The 27,720-nt window shown below is 41.1% G+C and overlaps 1 protein-coding gene across 1 annotated transcript in view; it reads left to right on the top strand.

Annotated features, from left to right (window-relative positions):
- Window positions 1–18,419, top strand: part of ABCA5 (ATP binding cassette subfamily A member 5) — a 242,453-nt gene extending 224,034 nt beyond the window's left edge. Inside the window, exons 31-39 of the mRNA XM_088474514.1 lie at window positions 275–366; window positions 1,023–1,195; window positions 2,113–2,188; window positions 2,278–2,372; window positions 2,932–3,051; window positions 10,357–10,506; window positions 14,265–14,344; window positions 14,840–14,895; window positions 17,896–18,419. Of these exons, the coding sequence (XP_088330640.1) occupies window positions 275–366; window positions 1,023–1,195; window positions 2,113–2,188; window positions 2,278–2,372; window positions 2,932–3,051; window positions 10,357–10,506; window positions 14,265–14,344; window positions 14,840–14,895; window positions 17,896–18,000 (947 nt within the window). The 3' untranslated portion in view covers window positions 18,001–18,419. The remainder of the gene's footprint in view (window positions 1–274; window positions 367–1,022; window positions 1,196–2,112; window positions 2,189–2,277; window positions 2,373–2,931; window positions 3,052–10,356; window positions 10,507–14,264; window positions 14,345–14,839; window positions 14,896–17,895) is intronic.
- The last annotated feature ends 9,301 nt before the right edge of the window (window positions 18,420–27,720 follow it).

Raw genomic sequence — 27,720 nt, 5'->3', positions numbered from 1 at the left:
TGGATGCTTCAGACTGCCACACCGCTGCCCTTACAGCTCCCAAGAGCATCCTCAGGATGCTCCTTGCATTGCTGTAATCACCGGTGATTGTGGTCCCGCCCCTGTGTGATGTCATGCGGAGGGGGCGTGACCTGCACCAGGCCCACAAATAATGTTATATATGTCAAAATGGCCCTCGGCATAAAAAAGGTTCCCCACCCCTACTCTAATTGAATGTCTCCACACACTGAATACATGTCCCCTGTGAATAAACATACCCGACTTTGTTTTTCAGGAGAGATACTTGGATTGGTGGGGCCTAATGGGTCTGGTAAAAGCACATTACTTGACATGATGGTAGGACAGACAGAGCCAAATGCCGGACAGGTCAGTAACTGTTGGTAACAAAGGTTATCAGCACAATGATGGTTAGAAATTTAAAATAATAAAAACATAGCTTTTTTTATTTCAAAAACACTAACTACTGGTTTCCTTTATGTTCAAGTCCGTTTGAATAAAAATATATTTATTCTTTAAATACGTGTAAAAGTTGGTTATTACTGCTTATCTCTCTCACCCATATTGCCACTCTCTATACCCTGGGTATAGCTCTGGCATCAGGGCTGCTGTAAAACTGTTGGAATAAAGCTAGATTATAGCTTTAATGGCTCATTTGTGGTAGCAATAGCATAGACCTCCTGTAGAACTGAGAGCAATGGGCTCTTTTACTTTTATTAGTTTTGTAAAAAACATTGTACAATTTCAACATGTCAGCTATAATGAAATATTGTTATCCTTATTGCACCCGACTTCTCCCATTGGCTGGTGCCAGCTTCTGCTCTACCACAAACACTTCCATCTTGCGTCGTAAACGTAGAGAGTGTGGCAGAAATATAGGCACATTTGCGCAAAGTAAGCCATATAGCACTACCACAGTACCATAGAGGGTTTTGGCCCAGTATGTACTAATATTAATGGGAGATGTGGCTGCTCAAACTTTTTGGTAATTGTTTTCTGGTTCTCACACATTACCTGTTTTACAGATTGTGATAGGAGACACGGGCACTGGAGAACGAGGGGCCACTCCGGTGAGATTTGTGGGATATTCTCCTCAAATAAACCACCTCTGGCCAGAGATAAAGTTACAAGAACATCTTGAGGCATATGGCGCAATCAAAGGCATGAGCAGAAACAACCTAAAAGATGTAATAAAAAGGTAAGTGATCTTGGAAGAAACCACAAGAATCATTATTTACTCAGAGTAGTCTCTGCCATATGTACTAACTGTCCTGATTTAGGTGGGACCCTCCACAAATGAACGATCCTGCTATTCTAATTAGTTAGAACATTTCTGCCACTGTGGAATGTTGGTTGGTATATGCTTCTCTCCATCACACTGCACAGCCAAGCAGCACGGCCATGCAGGTGCTGGAGGCAGCCTGTCTCTCCAGAAGTGTCCCAAATCCCACAAAGTTGGGAGGTATGTTAGCGGTCATGACTTTTAGAACCATTCAAATTCAGGTTACCAAAAGAAATCCCAATAATGCGAACCACTACCAATTAATCCCGTTAGCAATGTGTACAGCAGCCTCATCACCTCAGGTACATCATATTAAACAGTTTTTTTGCATATATATCTGTTCGCTCACCATCTTTTATAAATCATGGTCTGCATTGGTATAGTGTACCAAATGGTCAGAGTACATATGGGTCCTCATACACAATTGCTGCAGTCACACCAAACAACCCCTCTCGGTGCGCCAGGTCCAGTACAAATGTGATGCGACTAAGATGCACCAGGAGACTGCACTGATCAGGTACACACAAGTATACAAGTGTCGCATATCAAATTAATCACTGCAGCTTGGTGCAAGCAGAGTCGCACAGGACCTGGCTGCCTGCTGTAACTGAAGCAATTGTGCATGAGGACACTCCCAGACACATGTATGTTCCCTTGTTCAAGTTAAACTACACTGTGTTACCCTTCCGTGATTGTTAATTCAGCTCATTTTATCCTGGAATGACATCTTCACTTTTAAAACACGTGTAGTTACCTCAGATATAGAATTTTACAATAATTTGTTATAATGTAATCAGATCTGCTTTAATAAATTGCCATTGGATTACTTGCAGAATAGTAGACTCTCTGGACCTGAAAGAACACATCCAAAAACCAGCCAAGAAGCTCTCAGCAGGAATCCAGAGAAAGGTGATTCTTCTATTTAAGCTCCAGCATTAGGTAGGGATCTGCAGGCATCACTGTATCATTGTAGTTTATATACTTTCTGTTTACCCTAGCTGTGTTTTGCGTTAAGCATGCTGGGTAATCCTGAAATTGTACTACTGGATGAACCCTCCACCGGGATGGATTCTAAGGCTAAACAGCACATGTGGTAAGTAGCTAGTTGTGCATGCTGTGCTATTATCCATGTTAAAGCTATGCTTTTCTGTATCCTCCCACACTAATTTGCCATTGGTGTGGCTTATTCCATGATGCCTGCTTTTTAGAAATGTTGATCATTTTCAAACTTACAATAACCACAGATGTACAAACTTAAAAAGTAAAACTAATGGGGTTAGTGGGAAGCAGAACAATAACTACTAAACTTGTTAATTCAGTGTTGGCTAGCCTTGACACTCCAGCTGTTATGGAACTACATAACCCAGCATGCACTGCTACAGTTTAGGGCATGCTAAAACTGTGGCAGGGCATGCTGGGATATATAGTTCCACAACAGCTGGAGTGTCAAGGTTAGCCAACACTGTGTTAATTAGACACAATTACTTCAGTTTACAAATGTTTCTACTTTATAAAAAAGGATCCTGGTGAGTTGCACTCTGCTACTTTTTGGAATATTTATATATGTAGTGAGTATATGTAATTTATAATTATGTTATAAGTGTATTACTATTATTGTCATAAATATTATTTATTCTTTATTTTGTTTCTAGGGGATTAATGCGTTCCACATTCAAAGGCAAGGAACAAGCCGCTGTGCTAACCACGCATTTCATGGAGGAGGCAGAAGCTGTCTGCGATCGTGTCGCAATTATGGTATCCGGGCAGCTGAGGTAGGTGGTTTCCAATACTTTGTTATAAGCCTAGTGGACAGCACAGAACTTATTTCAGTGTTGGCGGACTAGGCCTTGAATTGTATAGTTTCAATGAGTAGACACATTTTAAAGTTTACTTTTTATCAGAGCATAGCATTTTACCGGTCTTAAGTATATAGTACAGTGAGAGTAATGTTGTAGAATCTGCATTTAGAGTTACCTCTACCCCCACCTGTATATTTAACAACTAGCAGTTGGACCAGTCTTGGTCTGTCCACGCCCTGCTATACTTACCCTGTGTTGGTGTGGTACGGTTCTCTGCACCGGAAGGGAAAACAAGAAATATTTACTAGAACTTTAACAGTTTCAAAAACAAGGTACTGTTACTATTAAAACACATTTCTTAAGTACTTTTTCCAAAAGTGTCACTATTTAGCATTACAGTTCATAAGCACCAAATACATTGTTGGTAGTGAATAAAAAGCATATGTATGAATTCTCTACAAAGACTGCACTGATGCTGAACAATTTGATCAGTGCTAAATCTCATTACCACTATCCAATTCTAATTCTAACTATTCACCACTCTCTTCTCAAACAAATCCTGCAGTGTTTATTTCCCAGGATCTACTGTACATCCACTTCTCTTTCAGTCGGAGTACTGCAATACTGAGTCTGCTCTTCTCAGTTTATACCACTTCTCTTTCAGTCGGAGTACCACAATACTGGATCTACTCCTCTCAGTTTATACCACTTCTCTTTCAGTCGGAGTACCACAATACTGGATCTACTCCTCTCAGTTTATACCACTTCTTTTTCAGTCGGAGTACCGCAATACTGAGCCTGCTCTTCTCAGTTTATACTAGGGATGTGCAGGCTCGGTTCTACTCGGTTCCGTTCGGTTCTTTTTACCGAATCTTATTGGCTATCCAAAACTCGTGACAGCTGAAACCCAATAAGATCCGGTAAAAAGAACCGAACGGAACCGAGTAGAACCGAGCCTGCACATCCCTAGTTTATACCACTTCTCTTTCAGTCGGAGTACCGCAATACTGGATCTGCTCTTCTCAGTTTATACCACTTCTCTTTCAGTCGGAGTACCACAATACTGAGTCTGCTCTTTTCTGTGTATACCACTTCTCTTTCAGTCGGAGTACCGCAATACTGAGTCTGCTCTTCTCAGTTTATACCACTTCTCTTTCAGTCGGAGTACCACAATACTGGATCTACTCCTCTCAGTTTATACCACTTCTCTTTCAGTCGGAGTACCGCAATACTGAGCCTGCTCTTCTCAGTTTATACCACTTCTCTTTCAGTCGGAGAACCGCAATACTGGATCTGCTCTTCTCAGTTTATACCACTTCTCTTTCAGTCGGAGTACCACAATACTGGATCTGCTCTTCTCAGTTTATACCACTTCTCTTTCAGTCGGAGTACCGCAATACTGGATCTGCTCCTCTCAGTTTATACCACTTCTCTTTTAGTCGGCATACCGCAATACTAGATCTGCTCTTTTCACTTTATACCACTTCTCTTTCAGTCGGAGTACCACAATACTGAGTCTGCTCTTTTCTGTGTATACCACTTCTCTTTCAGTCGGAGTACCGCAATACTGAGTCTGCTCTTCTCAGTTTATACCACTTCTCTTTCAGTCAGAGAACCGCAATACTGGATCTGCTCCTCTCAGTTTATACCACTTCTCTTTCAGTCGGAGTACACAATACTAAGTCTGCTCTTCTCACTTTATATCACTTCTCTTTCAGTCGGAGTACCGCAATACTGAGTCTGCTCCTCTTACTTTATACCACTTCTCTGTCAGTTGGAGTACCACAATACTGAGTTTGCCCTTTTCTGTTTATACCACTTCTCTTTCAGTCGGAGTACCACAATACTGAGTCTGCTCTTTTCTGTTTATACCACTTCTCTTTCAGTCGGAGTACCTCAATACTGAGTCTGCTCTTTTCTGTTTATACCACTTCTCTTTCAGTTGGAGTACCGCAATACTGGATCTGCTCCTCTCAGTTTATACCACTTCTCTTTCAGTCGGAGTACCGCAATACTGGATCTGCTCTTCTCACTTTATACCACTTCTCTTTCAGTTGGAGTACCGCAATACTGAGTTTGCTCTTTTCTGTTTATACCACTTCTCTTTCAGTTGGAGTACCGCAATACTGAGTCTGCTCTTCTCAATTTATACCACTTCTCTTTCAGTCAGAGTACCGTAATACTGGATCTGCTCTTCTCAGTTTATACTAGGGATGTGCAGGCTCGGATAGGTTCGAGTTGAGTTCGGATTTTTCCCTCCAAAAAAACGGAACTCGGAAAGAGGCAAAACGTCATCTTGCATGGACGAACATCATCATTCCTGGACAGAAGTCCAGGAATGATGATGTTCGTCCATGCAAGATGACGTTTTGCCTCTTTCCGAGTTCCGTTTTTTTGGAGGGGGGAAAAATCCGAACTCAACGTGCAAACTCGAACCTATCCGAGCCTGCACATCCCTAGTTTATACCACTTCTCTTTTAGTAGGAGTACCGCAATACTGAATCTGCTCCTCTCAGTTTATACCACTTCTCTTTTAGTCGGAGTACACAATACTGAGTCTGCTCTTCTCACTTTATACCACTTCTCTTTCAGTCAGAGTACCGCAATACTGAGTCTGCTCTTCTCTGTTTATACCACTTCTCTTTCAGTCGGAGTAACGCAATACTGAGTTTGCTCTTCTCACTTTATACCACTTCTCTTGAAAAGCTAACAAGTTTCTCATTATCACCTCTATGTAGATGATTCCCAAATATATTTATCTTTCACCATTTGGTTTTGCCTGTTACTGAATGTCTTTCTGCATTTCATCTTTGATGTCCTCTGACCACCTTAAATTCAGTTTTTCAATAACTGAGCTAATAACCTCCCCTTCAGATGCTATCTACCTGATGTGGCCATAAACTCTACCACTCAAGCTCTCTCTATCTATGGATCAGATCTGTATTTTATTCCTAATATCCAATCTCCAAATTTTGTTACATAGAAATCCTTTTAGTAAATGCCACATATTTAACACACATTCATGCATTCTCTCATATTGACAATTGTAATTCCCTTCTTACTGGTTTTCCTCTAAACAGACTTCCACCTCTACAATCTATTTTATATGCAGAGGCTTGTCTATTTTTCCTAACTCCAAATTCTTCTGCTGCTGCCTTGTTGGCCTGAACCAAATACAATCTAAAATATTTTTGCAAACCTAAACAGCCAATAGCAAAACTGCACCTACACATATCTCTTCAATTGTCTAAAGTTATCTCTCAACTCAAGCCCTCCGCTGTGCCCAAGATCGGCCTCCTCGCATCCTTATTCATCCCTTTTTTTCAGAATGCTCCCACTGGATCAAATTCGCTCCCACGTGCAACTTGTTTTATTGTAATTAACATATGGTTTGATATAAAATAAAGATATATATGGTGGTGTTTTATTACAGTGTCAATTCCCAATTGTAAAGCTCTGTAGTGTATGCTGGTACCATGTCAATAAATATTCAAAATTATAGATTAAAAGTATCATATTTTTCAATACCCGAATTTCAATAAGGCACATACTATTGTTTTACCTAAACCCTCCCGTGATCCAGAATTGGTCACCTCCTACAGACCAATAACACTTCTCAATCAAGACTTTAAAATTTTGACGAAAATAATGGCAAATCGCCTTCAGCTTCTTTTACCTCAAATTCTCACTAATCACCAACTCGGATTTACTCAAGGTAGATTTTCCGTTAAAGGAATTAGAAGAGCTTTGGCAGCTATAATATCGCATTCTGAGGTAGGAGATTCCCCCCCGACCATGCTTTTAAGTTTGGACGCGGAGAAAGCGTTCGACTCTGTCTCCTGGACTCATCTGTACAAAATATTTGAGAAGAGAGATTTTGGACTCCCATTCTCCAATTTTGTTGGATTTTTATATGAATCTCCATCAACTACTCTTATTGTTAATGGAGTGAGTGGTTCCCCGATAATTATGACTAGGGGTACCAGACAAGGCTGCCCAATGTCGCCGTTACTCTTTAACATAGCCTTAGACCCACTATTGCGATTATTACAATCTTGGACTGAGTTTCAAGGAATTAAGATAGGTACCCAAGAACTGAAGCTCCAGGCATTTGCAGATGATCTACTGTTATATATATCAAATCCAGAGTTCACCTTACCTAAAATTCTAGACAAAATGGCACTATATGCTAAAATATCAGGTTTTAAAATTAACCCTGATAAATCAGAGGCATTATATTTGGGCCGCAAAGTGAAACCGGTTTGGGGAGACTCTTACCCTATTATTTGGGCTAAAAGATCCCTAAAATACTTAGGAATTGAATTACCTAGATATATTGAGGATTTATATGACCTTAATATGAGACCCCTAATTGATAAAGTGATTGGAGAATTATCTAAATGGAAACATCTCTTATTATCCTACCTTGGTAGAATTCATCTGCTGAAGATGATTTCTTTCCCTAAATTATTATTTCCTTTACAAATGTTACCTATTTTATTGACTGTGACAGATGAGAAGTTAATATATAAAAGTTTCAGAACATTCATATGGAAGTCCAGTCGCCCCCGCATAGGACTATTGAAGCTTCAACAATCCAGAAATAATGGGGGAGTAAACTTACCCAACCTTAAACTTTATAGCCATGCTGGGATATGGAGATATATCAGAGATTGGCTACATAAAACGGATCATTATACGGATTCGGCTTTAGACCAATCCTTTATTCCTCAATGCCATTTAATAGCGCTCTTACATCTTCATAAAGAGGAATTACCAGATGAAGTTAATCGTAATCCCCTCTTAATTTCAGCTTGGCGAGTATGGCAGTTTACACGAAAACAGAGAAATCTCAATAGTCGTCATTATTTATTTCTCCCGCTATTACTTAATCACGAATTTCAAGATGGGGCTGCTACGGTGCCTTTTGTATCTTGGGAACGGGGGGGGATTCAATGGATTCGTGCACTGGTTGACACTGAGATTTGCAGGTTGTTGCGGTTAGCTGAGGTTCTCACTAAATATAACTTACCCCAATCTCATTCCTGGGCGGTCCATCAAGCTCAACATTATGTAAATTCGGTAATCAGAGTGTTCTCACCTCTAGATTGGTCTAATTCGCTAGACCTTCTATTAACCCGTCCTATGGGGGGAGGAGGGACGATATCCCTACATTATAAAATTCTTCATCCTCCAATGGACCATGAAAAAATAACCACAGGCCTCTCTTCTTGGTCAAAAATATTTCCTCATCTGTCTATGGCTAAAATATTGAATTCACTCTCCTACTCTCAATCTATACTCTCAGCAAGTATTTATAGGGAGATGTTTTATAATATTTACCACAATGGATATATTTCCCCTCATCGTAGGTTTGTGATGGGAGCGTCTGACACTAGCAATTGCCCTAAATGTGGGGCTGAGGAAGCAAATTTTGTTCACTGTATGTGGGAATTTCCATTAATACGACAATTTTGGGCATCAATTAATAGATATGCCTCTTCTTGCCTAGTTAATTATTTACCTCTATCGGCGGAATGGGCAATACTAGGCATTTTACCATCTAATGTTCAAGCTCCATCTGAAAGTAAGAAATTGTTGATGATAATCTCTGCAGTGGCCCGTAAAAGTATTCTCCAGATGTGGATTAATCCATTACCTCCATCGATTTTACTATTTAAGGATAAACTATTTCATGTTTTTCGGATGGATTGGTTAGAATCCACCCTACAAAAAGAGGTCAAAACAACTTCCTTTTTCCAATTATGGGAGGGATTTATTGACTCGTTATCTACATCTATTAAACAGCAAATCTTTCATTGTTTTAGATATACCTCATGGTATGAGACTCGTACATTGCTTAATGACCCTCCAATTGTTTTTAACACTCCGGGTTGATATCGGATGTTTTGTTTGGATGGGGAGGGGGGGACCCAGCGGATCACGCCCAGTGAAGTGAAGTGAAGAAAAATCTATGTATACAAATTATATTATTGTATGCTTGAATGTATGTTATATATACTTTCGGTTTAAAATATGTTATGTTATCTTTCTATGCTCTGATGAATAAAGAAAATTTGAAAAAAAAAAAAGTATTATATTTTATGCATTATTTTGAGAGGTGAAACAATCTTTAACCGGTAACTGATTTTAAAAATGTCTGGTATATGCCAAATTCTAGTCTGAAATAATATGTACATTATCTATATCCTGACATTGGGGATGTAGTTAACTTACCGGAGTCCAGAATGCCGGCCGCCAGAATCCAGACGCGGAAAGCCCGACTTGGGATTAAAGATAGGCGTCTAAATACCGACGCCTATCTTTAGCCCGACGCCGAGATCCCGACAGCCGCCATGCCGAATGAAGGTAACTGGGCTATGTTAGGTGTTAGCCACGGGGGGGTAGAGTTAGGTTTAGGGATCCCCGGGGGAGATTAAGGTTAGGCACCACCCCCCCCCCCTCCCCGGGTAGGGTTAGGCTAGTGAAGGGGGGGTAAGGCTTAAGCACCACCGGGGGGAGGTTAGGGTTAGGAACCTCCCCAGGAGGCTTAAGGTGAGGGAAGGGTTAGGCAACGGGGGGGGGGGGTTAGGGTTAGTAGGCACCACTAAGGGAGGTGTGGAGTAGAATGTCTCAAAGGTACCTTTGAGACATTCTACTCCACACCACTCTGTCACAAAAAGAGCTATAAACACCGAGTGGGTACAGGAGATTTTTACTATTTATTCAATATTTTAAGTAAATCGTGGTTAATTTATTTATTTATATTTACACACAGTACATGTCCAAGCGCTCGTTTTTAACATTAATTTATGACACTAGAATTTAATTGAGCAGCTATTTTTCCGCGCAACACGACAATTACCCTAAACCACTAAGGGAGGGTTACAGGGGGAGGGTTAGGGTACTTACCCTAGAGGTAGAGCGTTCAGGCTTCTGGCATCAGTATTTCATCCGGCGGCTAATCAGTCACTGGCATTACATACCAATTCCGTGACATTGTATCAATATCCAAGAACAGAGATTTAATAACTCTTAAAAGAAACATTAACCGTTTGTCGCTGTAGTTTTGGAGTACAGGAAACACATCTTTTTACAAAACATGTCTGGATTCCAATTTTTTATGCTCCTAGGCAGCCTACACTATGCCACCACCATCTCTGCCCAGTCCATGCATGGTCAGCAATATACATACATACAGCATTTCCTCCCCACCCACCCAGCTTTGTGAATGAAAGATACAGTACCTAGATGAATTGTGCCTTTGTTTCCATACAGATATATTGGGTCAGTTCAACACTTGAAGAGTAAGTTTGGTCGGCATTATTCCCTCGAGTTAAAGCTTGATGCAGACGCTGGGATCCAGCAGATGGAGCTTATTCACATGGAGATTCTAAAGCCCTTCCCTAATGCTTGCCGCCAGGAAAGGTATTTCTATACAACACTTATTCTCTGTTTCTGTATTAATACTACAAATAATTCACTGGTTATGCAGTTAAAGGTTGAAGTATATTCAGGTAGTAATCCCTGAACAAGAATTACAAGCCAATAATGCCATGCCTGGAGGAGATTATGGCTTCATGCTAACCTGAAAGAACTTAATCCAGCCAGGGCATTATTGGCCAACAATGCCATTTTCAGGTATCATTGCTATTATAAAATACAGTTTCAGTTTATAATATATTGCATTACTATCATAACATTTTACTTTTATATTTTAGTTTTCTTATTATATGTTTAAAATTATTTGAACCTTTTTATGAAAAACACACTTAGAAAAGGGTTGGGTATGGGAGACCAGCAGTCGGGATGCCGGCTGTCAAAAGACAGACAGCAGCATCCCGATGCTGAGAATCCCGTCTGGGGCTTAGTAAGTATCCTAACCCTTCCCCCTCCACCCCCTAACCCTAACCCTCCCTTCTTGCATCTTAACCCTCTCTCCCTTGAGCCCTAACCCTCCCCATTAGAGCCTAAACCTAACCCTCCCCCCTTAGTGCCTAACCCTTACACCCCACCTCCCTCCCGGTAGTACCTAGACCCCCCTACCCACAGCCTAACCCTAATCTCTCCCCGCCCGCAGTCTAACCCTAACCCCCCCCCCCCCCTAAACCTAATTGCGCGGCTACAAGTTAACTCGGCCCACTATACTTACATTCGGGCTGCCGGGATTCCGGAGTCGACATCTCAACTGATGTCGGGATTCCAGCACCGGTGTTCTGCTCACGGGTCGGTATTCCAGCGCCGGGAACTAGACCGCCGGCATCCCGTGCGGCGGTAAACTGACTACATCCCTTGAAGTTGAGGAGTAGTGTTTTGTAAGCCAGTATTATCTTCTATTTTTCAATAAATAACATAATAGTAACACTTGGGGCCTATTCATTATTACTATTTCGGAGGCCCCAAGTAATTGATGCATCTATCTTGCCAGGGGTTGTGGCAGCGGACACCAATGCACCAGAGGAATTTACTATTGGTCCGATGCTGGGACAGGTGCTTTTCAGCTTTTTATAGTTTTAAAGGGTGTGATTATACTCCCATACTAACTGCTGCTTTAAGGTAATAAGAGAAACAACTTCCATTAGACGCACAGTGACGCAAATGCTCTGAGGAACACAGAGATGGCGAATATTGTGTAGACTGCTGTGACGCACATAGTTACAGGTGCTAGGGTGTTGTATACTGGTGTGTGCCATACTATTGTGAGGTGGTGCTATGTGACACAGGGGCTGATTCTGAGTTGGGAGCAAAGCAAAAAAGAGCAAGTAACTTTGCACCTAGACAAACCATGTTGCACTTCTGGTGATGGTGCAAAGAGATTTAGATTTGAGAGGAAAGTGTCCAAACTCAAATCTAAATTGCAGTATCAAAATAAATCTGTCCAGCTTTTGTGGGCTACATGCAAAAGCAGCCAGTAATTACCCTGCATGCAAAAATACTAAACATATTTGCACCCCTAGATTGAATCATGGTTTGTTCCAGATACAAAGTTACTTTCTTTTTTTATTAGCTCCCAGTTTAGAATCGGTCCCACAACCTGCTAATATTAAGAAGGGGCTGCTGTGAGATACACAGGGACAGCTAATATTGTGAAGGTAGCAGTTATAAGGCACACATATATTAGGTATTGTGAAGGAGGCTGGTTATTAGGCTTGCGGGGAGATCTGTAAAGGATGTGCCTCACACTAAAGTGACTGGAATTAGGGCTGCCAACAGTTCTAGGCATTAATATTAGAATAATACTCCTAAAACATCCAATAAGCTTTGAGAGTTGAATACATTGTCATCTCTTTAGCCGTACCTCTCAATAGTCCCGCTTTTCTGGGACTGTCCCGTCGGCCGACCCGCAAGCCACAGTGTTCAATTCTCACTCCTGCTCTTGCTTTACGTATCTGTTCACAGTGAAGTGAGAGCCTGGGGGCAGCCCAGCATTTCCAGGCGTGCTGGGCACACCCCCAGAGTGATGAAACGGGGCCATCATGAGGCCACACCCCTTTTTTGAGTGTGTTTGCCTTTGTCACACACAGATTCACGACTTCTATCCTGACAATAAGGGGAGGTATGCTTTAGTCTATACTTTTATGCAAAAACGTAGAATTGCCTCAGTGCTTAAGTATTTTTTAGTTTGTACTGTACAAGCCCTTAGAAATAAAGGTGCTTTAAATTCCAGATATTGGACCTCATTCAGAGTCGGTCGCAAGCGCTAAGCGCTCGCAACCGGCTCGATGGTTAGGCCCTGCGCACACGCAGCGGCCGCACTGCGCGTGCGCAAGCCCCGGAGCGAGAGAGAAACTCTCGCTCCGGAGCTCACTACAAAAGGGCCGGCTGTCGATGTTGATCGACAGCTCGGCCCGTTTTGTAGGCGGGGCTGGGGGGTGGTTTCGCAAACGGAACGCTTGCCGTTTTGTGGGCGGCCGCACTGACATCAGCAGTGATGTCAGTGGGGAGTTTCCTGCTCGATCAGAGCAGGAAGCTCCCTGGGGCTTGCGGTTGCCGAGACCCAACCTTAGGGTCTCGTCGCAAGCCCCGATGGTCTTGACCATCGCGACCATCACCCTGGTCGGTCGCTAAGCTGTGGGTGGTAACCCACAGCTTAGCTAGCAACCAGGAGGCCGCACTTAAAAAAAAGAAGCGGCCGCCCTCATTCAGAACGAGCGGTCGCTTCTTGCGACCGCCTCTGAATGAGGGCCATTGTTCTTTAAACACATCCTGTACTCTTCAACATCCTATTCGCGATTGGCTTGACTATGCATGGCTAAAGGACAGAGAGTAGAATCATACTCAGCACCAACTCCCAAGAGAAGTGCAGATGTAGAGGCAGGTTTTTCTCATATGTACCTGACTTCACACTGCTCAGAAAACACAAGCAAGTGTAGGGAACACAGAGCGGCTCACATCTACAGTTACGGCTTAATGCTGCCCATCCACTACTAGATGCGAGGACGACGGTACGATTACGACATCATAATCGTGCCGTCGTCCCCCTAGGGGTGAAGTGCATACACTGAACGTTCAGACGTTCAGTGTATGCAGATTAATCAACCCCGAACATGGCAACCTGATGTTTGTCGTCAGATAGATGTTAAAAACGCCCAGCGGGCACACACATCGCTGGTCGTTTTTAAAATTTTCCTGCTCAATTCGTGGGCGATTGCCAAGCGATTGAGCTATAACGATGGTCGGAATCGCTACGTTTAGCCACCTAGTGGATGGGCAGCATTAGAGGCTAAACTGGGTTGTTACGGAGCATTCTCTTCTAACCAGCATTCAGTGAGGGCATGATCACACAGATACAGTCTATGTAGACCTGGATGTAAGGGAAAATACATATTTTGGAGGCATAACTTTTGCACCTAATATAGGACTTTCTCTGTAATCCTGTGACTTCCCTCAGCGATTTGTTAGAAAAATACTGAGCTTTCCAGCAGCCTTCCAGCATTTAGAGGTGTTCAAGCTTCTGCAGCACTCTACACCCCAGCGTTTCCAGTGTCCTCAAAGGACTCAAAGAAAAGGATTTAACATAATATAAAGTCTTATTTTTAATCCCAAACACATATGTAGTATTCATGAATCTATTACAAACAAGTGATTTGCATATATATAAATGATACTAACAGTAATAATAATGAATCCTGTAATATGAGTCACAGCCAGAAGAGATGTGAATTGTCTGTACCTCCATTTTTCAGCTTTGCGTCACTGATGTCATACAAAGTACCTAAAGAGGATGTGCGGTCCCTCTCACAGGCATTCTGTACTCTGGAGCAAGGTACAGTAACAGCTTTTCAAATATTTTATTGTAAAACTCTTACATGATGAAGCACTTTGATGCAGCATTGCCAGACCTGAAGAATGAACAAGACCTCTCGAAAATGTGTACAAATATGAGATCTATTTTCCGGAATACTTTGTATTTACCAGATAAGGGGTTTGTCTGTACTTTAAGACACAATACACTAAATTGCATTAAAAAGATGACATTTACGTTTCCCAATAATTTCCCTCCTGACGGAAAACTGCAGGAATAAATATATGCATGTCATTATTATTGAAAGTAGAAATTGTTTCCTTTCTGCTGGTTTCTCAACATTCTAGAACCTCTGTTTTCCAAGTATAAGACCTTCAACTGTATTTTATAACGTGCTGTATCACTAAATAATTTAGTACTCCTTGTGTAATTGTTAAAAAAGAAGATATTTATGACACATACATCTACTCCAATATACTGTACATGAAATTATTAATGTATTTTTTATATTTGCAGTGAAACGGTCTTTTACTATTGAAGAGTACAGCTTCTCCCAGCCAACACTTGAACAGGTAACATTGAGTAGATTCCACTTTGTTTTTATATTTGTGGACCAGCAGTACCAGCAGAAATGTGTGGGTAGTATCCCCCTATGATGGGTCCTATCTGCAGACAGCGCTCTGCAACTTGTCTACCTGTTTGTATTATTAGCTCCTTGGACCTGTTGCAGAGCAGGGCGTAGTTGAGCCCCAAGTCATAGTTGTAAAATGCTCTCACTAGAAAAGCCACAATAGCAGGTCTATGCTAGTTTTGTGAAGGTCGGCACCAGTAGCATATGTCTCTAATTTACACCAGGTAGTTGTCAGCTACAGATACACTTACACTCATGTTTCCATTTATTTGGCTTGTAAAATATGTGTTCAGTATTACTATTAGGCTTCAATAACACTTAAAAAACCTTTCTAATACAGCAAATCTTACCCTTGTGCTTGAACAATAAATGTATAAAAATGTCTTAAAACTCGCACATAAATACAAAATATGCACAAGAATGAAAGAAAACACTTATCAGTAGTGCATTCACATTCACTAAGAAGAGATTCACTAGTCCTGGTGACCGTTACCACCATTGTGTGTTGCTCTTGTACGCCTGTAAATTATATGTCTCTATGCTATTGGGCACCTGTTAGTAATTGCACAAACATGCCCTTACTACTCTGCTTATGCTAGTCCTCCCCTTCCCATCTCTCTTATCAAGGCACAAGCAGGGGTAAGGTCCCGAATCACACAAATCTGCCTCAGCCTGTGGCTGCTCTTCTGAGTATGCTCAGCAAATTGTACATAATCTGTGCTATGTATCATCCCATTTGTGTGTAGTGAGAATGTATTTTGTACCCAGTTGGGTAATAATACATGACTCATGGTAGAAAAAGGGTTTCGGTATCTCCCTGGAAGACTTGCAGTGAGAGAGAATCATGTTGCGCTGTAGTGAGGCTTTGGCGACATTGTGTATGTGATGGTAAGCTTTGTTCATATAATACTTTACAGCTTATTTTAATAAGAAGGGTGAGGATAAAGCTACCATGATGACAGATGCCATACTTTTTTGAAAAGTCTATAAGCACTGTGTAAGTTCTGTTTTGTGGCATCAAGCACCTATTTTTGCTGATAAACACCCTTTTGTGAGTAAGTGCATGGATTTGGCAGCTGCTACAGCTTGGAGAGACCTTATGCCTTCTTATGGTAGGAGATGAGTGGATCATTCCTATTTCTCGCCAAGCGCTGGCTAGGCACAGAAATGCTCCCACTTATGTACGTACGGGAAAAAGGCAATGAGACTTAGTGGAGTACACGCCACGTTTCTTCCTGTTTCCTGTGCATTGTCGTTAACAGTGTGATGTGAAGCAGACATGCACGTTGTCATGCAGATAAATAGATGCATTTGTGCAGATTTAAAGCCCACTGTGTGTGTAGTCGCAATTTTGTGTGGTTTGTAAATTAGGTGTTTTGGGGGTTTTTTTGCAAATCTATCAACAAAGGCAGAGAAATTTTACATTCAATAGCAGATGCAGTACTTACATGTGATGGGGATAATACAACTGGAAATATTATGTACTTACATGTTGTAGGAAAAGAATATATTTTTAATGCAGGTGTATCCTTTTACATTTATATAAAAATTGTATGTGCCATATTTTTTGTTAAAATACACCCGTTTATATGCTGATTCATCAAGTCATTCTTTATTTCCTCATCTGTACACAGTATAAAATAAACTCCCTGGTAGGAGTCTGTCTGTGTGTTCAGGCTAATCTTGAGAACCACTGGACGGAGTTTGATGCCGTTTTCACTTTTCTATAGAGCATTTGTCGGGGAAGGTTTAGGTGTATGAGACATTAATGTATGACAAAAGGGAGCTGAGCAGTGATGATTTTAGTGAAGCAAGTCCATGAAAAAACGGACGTCCGAGCGCTTTCTTGGCTTACGCTGCCTAAAGATATATCACAACGATGGACTTTATTTTATACAATGTAGAGACTGATACGTATTATCCGGTTTCACCAGAAAAATTGATGTTATCCCTGTTTACTGATACAAAATTTCAGTTTTCCCTTTTTTTTACCGTTCCTATTTCATTTATGTGAAAAAATTATTCTTTATTTTCAATTCCTGGTAAGAGTCTGCTTTGGCATCACAATAAATAAAGCACAGGGACAGTCACTTAATATGGCTGGAGTTGACCTAAATGTATATGCAAAAACAAAAAGATTATGGTGGACAACTGCGCACAAGAGGCTGCGAAAGGGGAAATGTCAAAGGGGAGATCACCAACCCCCAAGCAAAATACAATTAAACGGTGGATGATGGGTCCGGACTAGTCCACCGCAAGTCACTGATATCCGAAGTCAGAGATGATGTTTTGCCCTGTTGCCCTGGTGCGCAGAAGTTGGGTTTGTCTGTTTGTGTGTTTAATTGACCTAAATGGAGACTGTTTTTCTTATGGACAACTTTGCGTGGCCCTTTTGCGTGTCATGTTTAAACTAAATCTTTTTGTGTTGACGTCAGGAGGAAATATGACTAATGTTGTGTACAAGACAATCTTCTAAGATGTCGGTTAAAAAAATACTATCACCGTAAATTCAAAATTGCTCCCGTGCGAAGCTGGGGAGGGTCACTAGTGTGTCATAATTCGGTTATTCTTTACAGAGGCGTTTCCCAATGTGTCATAGGTTAATTCAATGTAAACATTTATGTTTTAGCTCCATAATTACATGACTTTAAATAAGGTTGTCAAGTGGACATTTTTGTTCAGTAGGATCCACCACACTTCATTACAGTCTTGTGTCAAAGCATGCAAAACGCCTACACAGCGGGTGCAGCCATTTTATGGCCCAAACCAATATTTGTGAGAGAGCACATATGCATGAATAAGCAATGACATCGCTGAGGAACATTGTGCCTTTATTCATTTTACGAACAAATATGTTTTGTTTGTACTTTTACGTTTCCTACACACTTGTGATTCATTCCTTACCTTGTCTTCCAGCCAACACATGTTCTTGTATTTACAGGTGTTCATTGAACTTGCAAAAGAACAGGAAGAAGATGACAATTTTGCAACAATGAATAGCATTCTCTGCTGGAATAGAAGGCAGGAAGACAGAGTTGCCTTCTGAGCATTGTACTGACATCTAAACCCATTAAAGTTGGCTAAGCAGTTACAAATATCCGTGACATCCACCATTCTCCATACCAGATGGGTCATTGGTACACTAATCCATACTGTGTTACTGGTCCTGTTTGGCAGCGGATGTCTTTGAGAACTTTCAATTGTGCTGTGTCTGTGTTGGGTTACTGCCGTCCTAATAGGCCAAGCTTACTTGAAAACCGGAAGATTACAGAAAATTTGCTCATGTATACATATATCCTGAAATTCAGGTTTTTACGGGATCATGAGCACCTCATAAGTAATTTAGTGCTTTAATGAGTTACAGGCTTTCCGGCACTGTGACTACACCATTGTCATGTAAAATATATGATCAGGATGAGTTCTATGGGCTGAGTTGTACTTCATTAAAACTGTCATTTTGTATTACCTCAAGTCTTCCTTCCTTAACTGTAAGTTGAGAATTCTATATATATTATAGGCTTAATATTGTGCTATTTAAGAGAGTTCTTTTAAAAAACCTTGAATGTTTCAGAGTGTTTCAAAGCTGAAATACAAAATCTGCACTGATAATTATGGTGGGGTTTTATAAAGTCTATTGCGTTCACAGGATTGCAGAAGACCTTGGGGAACTATTAAATCCTTGTTGTTTTTTCACTGTTATTAACGTGGTTTGTATTTATTTTAGTCACTGCATTAACATGTCCAATCCTGAAACATTGGTGCCTACAAATTATGTATGATGTAGAGCAAAGACAGTTATCTCTCTGACCTCTTATAGATGGTAAGGTAGCACCTGCACAGAAAAAGAATACAATAGAAGCAGGTTGGTAATAATATAGATATGCTAATACATATCATTTTTTATTGTTTTATTATATTGGCTTTTAAACCTACATTCAAATGACTTTCAGCAGATCTGAGAAACAATGGATTATTTTGTGAATGCAATATATAGCTTTCATGAGTATTGTTGAATTATGCCTATAATCCATCTGCTGCTTTGCTGTGGGTTGTCATTTTGAGAGGGAGGTTTTTCTCTAACAGAGCAGCCTCTTAGTACAAATGAACAGCGTGAATTGGTTGATTCATACACTGGCGGGGCAGGGTCAACACAGTAACCTATGGGATCCGGTTAATATCCCGACGATCAGGATGCCAACTGCTGAAATACCGGCGCCTGAATCCCAATCACCGAGAAAACACCGGCGTCTGAATCCCGACAGGACTGGGGATGCCGAATTCGGAATCCCGGCAGCCGGCATAACGATCGTTAGGAGACTGGGGTAAGGTAAAAATTAGCCACGAGAAGGAAGGGGGGGTTAGTTATAGCCAGCCCAGGGGGATTTAGGGTTAGGCTGTGAGAGGGGGGAGATTAGGGTTAGGCTCCAGACCGGGAGGGTCAGGTTCAGGCATCGCCACGGGGAGTTTAGGGTTAGGCACTAAGGGGGGAGGGTTAGGTTTAGGAACTTGCCAGAAGGGTTAGGGTATGGGGTAGCAAGTGTTAGTATTAGTACACAAATAAGGAGGGTTAGGGCTAGGGGGTAAACCAGGGGCTGGCTGGCAACTTTCAGCCTGGGGGGCAAACACAAGCAAGTGGCCCTGGCAGTATGTATGTATGTGTATATATATATATATATATATATGTATGTGTGTGTGTATATCATTATATACATACATATATATATATATATACACACAAATACATATATATACATGTGTATATATATATATACATATAATGTACACACACACACATATATATATATATATATATATATATATAGTCATTAAGGTCCCGAACAAATCAAGTCCCAACACGGCACTACTAGTACAATATTCTGTATTAATGGTTGTTAATACACATCAATGCTTACATAAATAGCTATTTGTAACGTACAGACCACAGCAGCCTGAGGACGGGGTCTTTCGATCCCGAAACGTCACGTTGCACACCATGCTGTGGATGCATTATTCATTATGCTGAAGATTTTATGTAAGCATTGATGTGTATTAACAACCATTAATACAGAATATTGTACTAGTAGTGCCGTGTTGGGACTTGATTTGTTCGGGACCTTAATGACTATATGTTATAAATCACACGAGCACACTCAGCTGCATTAGCACGACCGAGTGCCGGATTTTTGGGAAATTGTATATATATATATATATATATATATATAGCTGCAGTTTACCTCTCAGCCCCACTTTGGCATGCAAGGCCCTGGTCACACTTACATGGGGAGGCCATCATGTCACTGTCTTTGACTCAGCCCACCCAGATTCTAGGTAGCTTCCAGCGCTGCTATCCCCTCCCAGTCCAGGAACTTGTAGATAGACTCACGTGATGGTGATGTCATCATCTCGTGAGACCACAGTAGTTCCTCCGCAGTGGCGCCGGCGGCTGTGTGGAGGAGGAGGAAGGAAGGATCATTCTACAGTCCAGTCATCGGTACTCGTCTGATGACTGGACCGGAAAAAACTCTACCTAGTGCTGCACAATTGTAGTGGGGTAGACGGCACCCTGCCCCCCAGACCAGTCCGCCCCTGGGGTAAACAGTACTCAACATTCCCCTGTCGGGATTCCAACCATCTGGATGTCACTGTACTGACAGCCGGCAACTCCTACGTCAGTATTTCATACCGATTCCTAACTTATATCATTGCATTCTCATGTGTATTGCGTTTTACCTATATCTGCCCTAAAATGTGTCAGGAGGTCCAGCTATCTGTAATGCAGCAGTGAGGTAATGTTTGACTTTTTTAACAGGGTTGCAGTGGGATGTCAGATTAATAATGATCAATGTATTTCACTTTCATGGCACAACTCGTGTAAAGAAGAAAATATGTTTTGGAAAAATAAATAATAATGAACAGGGTAAAGTTACAATACTGTATTGGATACAATATGCATTTAACTGGTACTTTCTTATTTCTGGGCAAACCAGGTGTTCAGGAGTAAAAATTGGTTCCGTGCAGTCAGTCTCCCTTCTGCATTTCTCATTCCTTTTATTCCGCTCTCTGCTTGTTCTCAGCCTTACTTCTTGGCTTTAGTTTTGACAATGAAAAGAAAATAGAAATGCCATGTATAAACATCAGTAACGCAATAGGAAGCTTTAAATTGCACCAGAAAGATATAGGCACCACAAGTATTTATAGTAGAACAATGTCAAGGTCCCTTTTTCCCTTTCTGTATTGTTTTACCATATCACATAATAAAATAATAAATTTCTGCACTATGTAGACAAAAGTGATAGGACACTGACAGCAAATAGATCAACGAGATGTTATTGACGTCAGTACTTTGTAGGTCCACCATGTGCAGTGATTACTGTAGACACCCTTCTTGGCAAACTGTCCACAAGTTCCTGGACAACAGCAGGTGGTATGTTTTGCCATTCCGCCTTAAGTTCACCGACTGTGACACTGAAGAAGGTCGAGTCTGCCTAGAGCACACCCATCGCTCCATTTCGTCCCAGAGGTTTTCATTGGGGTTAAGATCTGGACTCTGAGCTGGCCAGCCCATCCGAGTTTCCAAATTCTCTGTATACCAGTCCAGTGTCACCCTGGACACATGACAGGTGGCATTGTCTTCCTGTTAAAAACATTCATTGTTTCCATAGAACTGCAAGTGCCTGGGCCTCCCTACGAAGTGTTCTTGTCAAAACCACAACATTAGTGGCCCTTTGGAACTTGTGTGCAATGGTATGCACGGTATGCATTTTGCTTGTGCGTGGATATCCAATCACTTTTGTCTACCTAGTGCAAGTGGCATTCTTTATAACAAATTGCCTTACAGAGATAATATCACTATTGTTCACTCATGTTATAGATTTATACATTTCGTTTGCTCTACATGATACTGTATATGGTCTTTCTAAATGAAAATTTATTAGTTGGCATAACATGTTTAGTCTTTCATCAGGTGCTTGTAATTTTGGCTCATTTCAGTCCTGCTGCAATATCCTCTCCATGGGGTATATTTACAAAAGTGCGTGTTTATAGAAGTGGAGATGTTTCCCATAGCAACCAGATTCTAGCTAATATCTTCTAGAAGCTGCTAGATGAATAAGTAGAATCTGACTGGTTGCTATGGGAAACATCTCCACTTCTATAAACCCGCACTTTAGTGAATACATGCCCATGACTCCAAACCAAAACATATACATTACTTGTTTGGTGATTTCAGTTTCTTCAACATTCCTCTGTCGCCTTGTTTCATATGTTAATGTGTATTCCATCCCTGTTATGTAACAGCAGGACACTGATGTACTCCATGCCATGTGGACCTGATTCTGAGTCTGAAGCATATGCAATCTAAATGCAATACTGATGTTCACGTATTTCAGCGATTTGTTGCAACTGCGCATGAGTGAAAATTCCTACAGTGTATACGATACAGAGTGATCTAGACGTGATCTAGACTTTTGCGTGTGACTCAGAATCAGGCCGTGTACCTGCTAATGGCTGTCTGCTAATCCATCTTGTTATAACCAAGTAATACCGTACAAAGCATAAAAGTTATTTCTAGATTAGTGCTGGACTGTAGCCTAGGAGGGATGTATCAAACCTTGTAAAGAGTGGAGTAGTTGTCATCCAGCTTCTACTGTATCTAGCATTTATCAAATGATAATTAGAAACGTATTGGTTGCTATAGGCAACTTCTCTACTCTTCAGAAGGTTATATATATTTTCCCCTTAATCTCTGCAACTACTTAAGATATAACAGACCCTGGGACATCTGCTGTACCATTTCCATTGCTCTTTACTACCTGACACATTTGCTTACCTAAACTCACTAATATCTATTCTCACCACAAAGCCCTACTTACAGTAATATACCTTCTTTGTTCCTTTCATTCTCTTGTCTGTTCTCCTTTCCAAACGATTCTCTTGCTATTTCACCCAAGTATTTCCCCCTTGTCTACTCGTGAACCGTTCTGCTTTCTGAACTCACCAACCTGCAGAAGCAATGATCATTTTTAATTCACAAATCAACTTTCCTTTTTCTCTCCATGATCCTCCTCATGTCTGTTGGTGGCATTTCATACAAACTTGGAACAGTGGTCAATGCTCCTCTTTCGAGCAGAATGCTACCTATACAAGACACATTTCCAATTCCTCCAGCCTTATTTCTCAATATGCTATACATTGAAACCTGGCTCACCAACTTTGACCCTGCTTCTCATGCATGTCTCTCTCACAGGGACTTCTCTGTTAGTCACTACCCCAGATCAGGGACAGACAGAGATGCAAATTAGGAATCCCATTCGCTTCATGTTAAATCATTTGAGGTATAGTTCTATAACCCTCTCTCCCATTCTCATCCATTGAAGCCCACACAACCCATACACTTTATGCGGCTGTCATTTAATAGCCCAAGGTCCAGTCTTCCAGTTTTTTTTACATCAACACTGCCTGGTTTCCATATTTCCTATCTGCTGATATACAAACTCTTATACTGTCTGATTTCAATATCCTCCTCAACTCTACAAATGTATCTTTATTTTTGAATGTTGCTAGAACCACTCTTATCTCATGTCACTTATTGCCCTGATCTGACCACCTTTCTCCAACACAACACTTGCCACAGTCCTAAACAAGGCAGCAGCCCCCACACATGCTACTGGCAGACCTGTGTTGTTGTACCCCAAGCTAAAATGCTACATGCAGAATTGCTCCTGCACCAAGATGCCAGTTTTATTCACTATAAATTAATGTTTTCCTTTTACAACAATGGTCAAGCAAACATGATATATCTCTATCATACGCACTCAGCTCTCTAACCTCTGGTGACCCTTTGCCACTTTAAACTTGTTTCTCCACCCATCTTCACCATTTACACATTCCTCCTTCAAAACTGATAACTTTGCCACCAATTACAAACACCAGATCAATACCAGACAGAATATATACTCAAGTTGAACCTGACAAACACCACCTACCCTACCTGCACTCCCTCAATTCACAATGCCCTGTGACTTAAGAGGTCTCTGCACTTTTTCTCATGCTCTCAACTCAACTTCCCTGTCAATCCCATTCCTACTTATCTTCTATGCATCTTTATATGTCATGACTAATTATCTCTCTGATACATTTACATGGATCTACCTAGCTATCTGAATTTCAACATGTCTGAAATGGATAGTCTTATCTCCCCTCTTATCCCTCACTGTTAATAACTCAGTTCCTCACTCAAGACTGCTGCTTAGGTATCATCCTTGACTCTGTTTTTTTCTGTACTCCTCACAGCCGGTCTCTCCTGCCTCCTCCAGAATGTTACTTTATTTTCAAGGCGACTATGTCATAACCCCTTTTAGAGTCAGAAATGAGTGCTAAAGGGATTTTGTTTTGTTCTTAAATAGAACCCAAAATGTTGCCTCAAGACTGATCATCCACATACCCTCCAGAAACCAATTCAAAACCCTCATGCGTTCTTACAAACAGAGCCGACCCTAACAAATTTGGTGCCCTAGGCAAGATTTTCGCTGGTGCCCCCTAGCATAATCCCACCACCCAACTTAATGTTGCATTTAATATGAAAATTTGCACTCCAATGAATTCCTTAGTATTTCCTTTCAACCCCAACCAATTTGAATATAAATTAATTTTATGTAGATTAACACTACTGTTCTTCTTTCACAGCACGCCAAGCTCTTCCCTTACAGCACCCCACTCCCCTCACTGCAAAGTCCCCATCACCCTCTCTCCCAGCACAACATCCATTACCCCATACGCAACACAGCACCCCTCATTCAGCACAGCACCCAGCACAGCAGCCATCAAACATCACCTGGCTGGCTGTGCACTGTGTCTGATCCGGCGGGTCCACCCAGTGCTGTGCTTTGTGGGGGTGGCTGGCACTGGAAGGCTGCAGGGAGAGGAGTCAGTGCAGGAGCTCTGCCTGCTGGACTCCACAAAGGCCCATGGGAGAAAGATCTGCTGTAGCTGGGGATGCCATCAGCCCTCCTCCAGCTGCCATTTTTGTTGTTACCTGCTGCCCCCACTGACTGTCTGTGCTCCCCGGCCTGTTTGAGCTGCCCGATCGGTGGTGAGAGCTCCGATCGCGGTAGCCTGCGGTTAGGTAGTCACGCCCACCGCAGCAGAGAGTCTCCCAGCCGCCCGCATCCAGCAGGTTCCCACGGCATGCCCCAAACCTCCGCTGTCACCGGCCCTTGGCATGCCCCTAGACATTCCAAATGTCCTAGGCATTTGTCTAGTTTGCCTATGCCTAGGGTCAGCTCTGCTTACAAATCACATAAAACACCTTGTTACAGCTCAATCCTAATTTCCAAATACTCTCCATCTTGCCCTGTCTGATGTGTCTTTGACCAACACATCTCCTCCTCTCTTCTAATCACCTATAACTCATGTCTTCAAGGCTTCTTTCATTATGTTATCTTTCAATGGAATACTCTAACATACTGTACCTTGTACTTCTCTCACAAAGTCTCCAATTAATTCACTAACTGCTTCTCAAGAACCACCTGACTCACTCCTCCCCCCTGGGGTCACTGATACCATGCTGTCATAAACTCCAATATGTCACACTCACTTCTCAACTTTACCGCTATCTTACATTGTAAGCCCATAAGAGTATGACCCTGTTTTCCCTTATTTACATCTACATTCATATTGTTGTTACTTTGCATGTTACTGTGTTTTCATGAGTGGTGTTCCCTTACTGTTCAGCATTGTACAACCCTACCGCACTTTATAATTAAACAATCATTAATATTTTTTACCACAAATGATGTTACTGAATAATAAACAAGGATTGCACTGATATTACAACTAAAAAATTGTGTCTGTTATCTCTGAGCCAGAATGACATGTGCTGACAGTGTGGAAACACTTTTGTCGTCATTGTAGTTAAACAGATGGTATCGGGATTAAGGAATACATTTTGGAAGATATACAAAAGAGACATAGAGATATATTTAAAGACCTACAGTATATATGCCCGATTTAGCATTGATTTGTGTTGAATACTTAAAGAAGCCAGATTTGATAATTCTACCCCATAGAGTTAAATGTGGAGCCCTAAAGTCTATTATAAATACGTGTTTTTTTAATAAAAAGACTACCATAATCTGTACTTATCAGGAATCTAATACAACTTGCAATGTTAAATGTTACATTGTGAACATGATTTCTAACTTGTAGGGCAAGGATGTTTCATTTTTATGGGTTAGAAAACTCATTAAGTCATGGTTCAGCTTTAAATATTGTATAATGCTGACAAATTCAGTATGTCAATAATATATAACTATAATAGAACATATAAAATACAGTGTATTGCTACACATAATCATTAGTTTTACAGAAAAAAGACTATGATGATAATTATTATAGTACAGCTTTTACTGCAATCTATTGTCTTTACTAAAACCACAAGGAACAACCAGAGATTTTGCCTGTACCTAGAGATGCACCCATGACTTACTGTAAGAGCCACTGATATACTGTAGGAACTGGAATGTGTACAATTTGGCATGTTACCACATGTGGTACCATGTAAGGAAATAATACAGCACCAAATTCAGATACATTACATTTGCTGTCATACCACATTTTACTGTAGAGGCTACATGTTAGTTAATCTAATAGATGTGTGTTTCTCATAATCCTGATAACATGAATGCAGCGAGAGTAATAATTCTAAGACAAGTAACATTCTTATTACATATTTTCAGTGACTGTAGCTCAGAACATATTAAGCCACATTGCATGTGCAAGCCCATCATCTCATTACATTGTAACAATCAACATCTTTCCCTCTTATGACCCGATTGTGACGGCAAGTGCCATTGCTCTTTAAATGCCGCTGAATTCCCTGAACCTGTATTGTAGGCATAGTGCCTATCGATTACTCACATGTATGAATAATGTACAGTATTCACACTTAAGAAAATATAACATACTTGGGTGTTCTTGATAAATTCTCATTGGTTTTGTGGTAAGAAAGACAATTTTTATGGAAATAGTAAGCAACTGCACTAAGGTGGGCCACTCCATTCATGGAGGATAATAGCCCTTTGCTACAGGATTTAAGACTTTTACACAGGTTTTTACTCATTGACAGATTTAACCCCAGCAATAATGGCAAGTCTTCCTACAGAGAAGGACTAGCAGACTCATACCTCAGGTTGGTATATTGGAGGTGGCACTGCAAATCTTGTGACTTTTCTTCAGTAGTGGAGTCTGCTATTCTCTGTAACTCCCATGGCTTCCAATCTGTGACTAAAGGGGGGCATCCACTAGACGATTTTATCCCTGTCCAACCTATTAACGATTTTCCCTTGAAGTTTCCCTTGAAATATGATCTTCCACTCTGAACAATTTGCAAAGGATTTGCAAAAGATTTGCAAAGGATTTGCAAACGATTTGCAAAAGATCTAACAATAAACTATGTTGTTTTAATCTGTGATTGAGAGCTTTCAGCTATAGTGGGCAGACAGTGGTTCATCGTTTGATCGTTCAGCATGAACGATGTGTAAACGATGTGTAAACGATTTGTAAGCAATCAAGTGAAATTGACCTGCATGTTCAGTCGATGGAGGAGACGATCAAACGACCAGCGGGAGCGCGCATCGTACATCGTTAGAAACAATTACTGCACGATTTGCAAACGATGTTCAAACGATGTTCGAACGATTTTATCATTATCGTTCAATCGTTCAACTTTATCGTCTAGTGGATACCCCCCTTTACTGTGTTGTTAGTA

This window comes from Taudactylus pleione, unplaced genomic scaffold, assembly GCF_031769625.1.
Source record: "Taudactylus pleione unplaced genomic scaffold, aTauple2 ptg000016l, whole genome shotgun sequence".
NCBI lineage: Eukaryota > Metazoa > Chordata > Amphibia > Anura > Myobatrachidae > Taudactylus > Taudactylus pleione.
The sequence above is the reverse complement of the archived record's forward strand: the minus strand, read 5'-3'. Positions and strand labels throughout refer to the sequence as shown.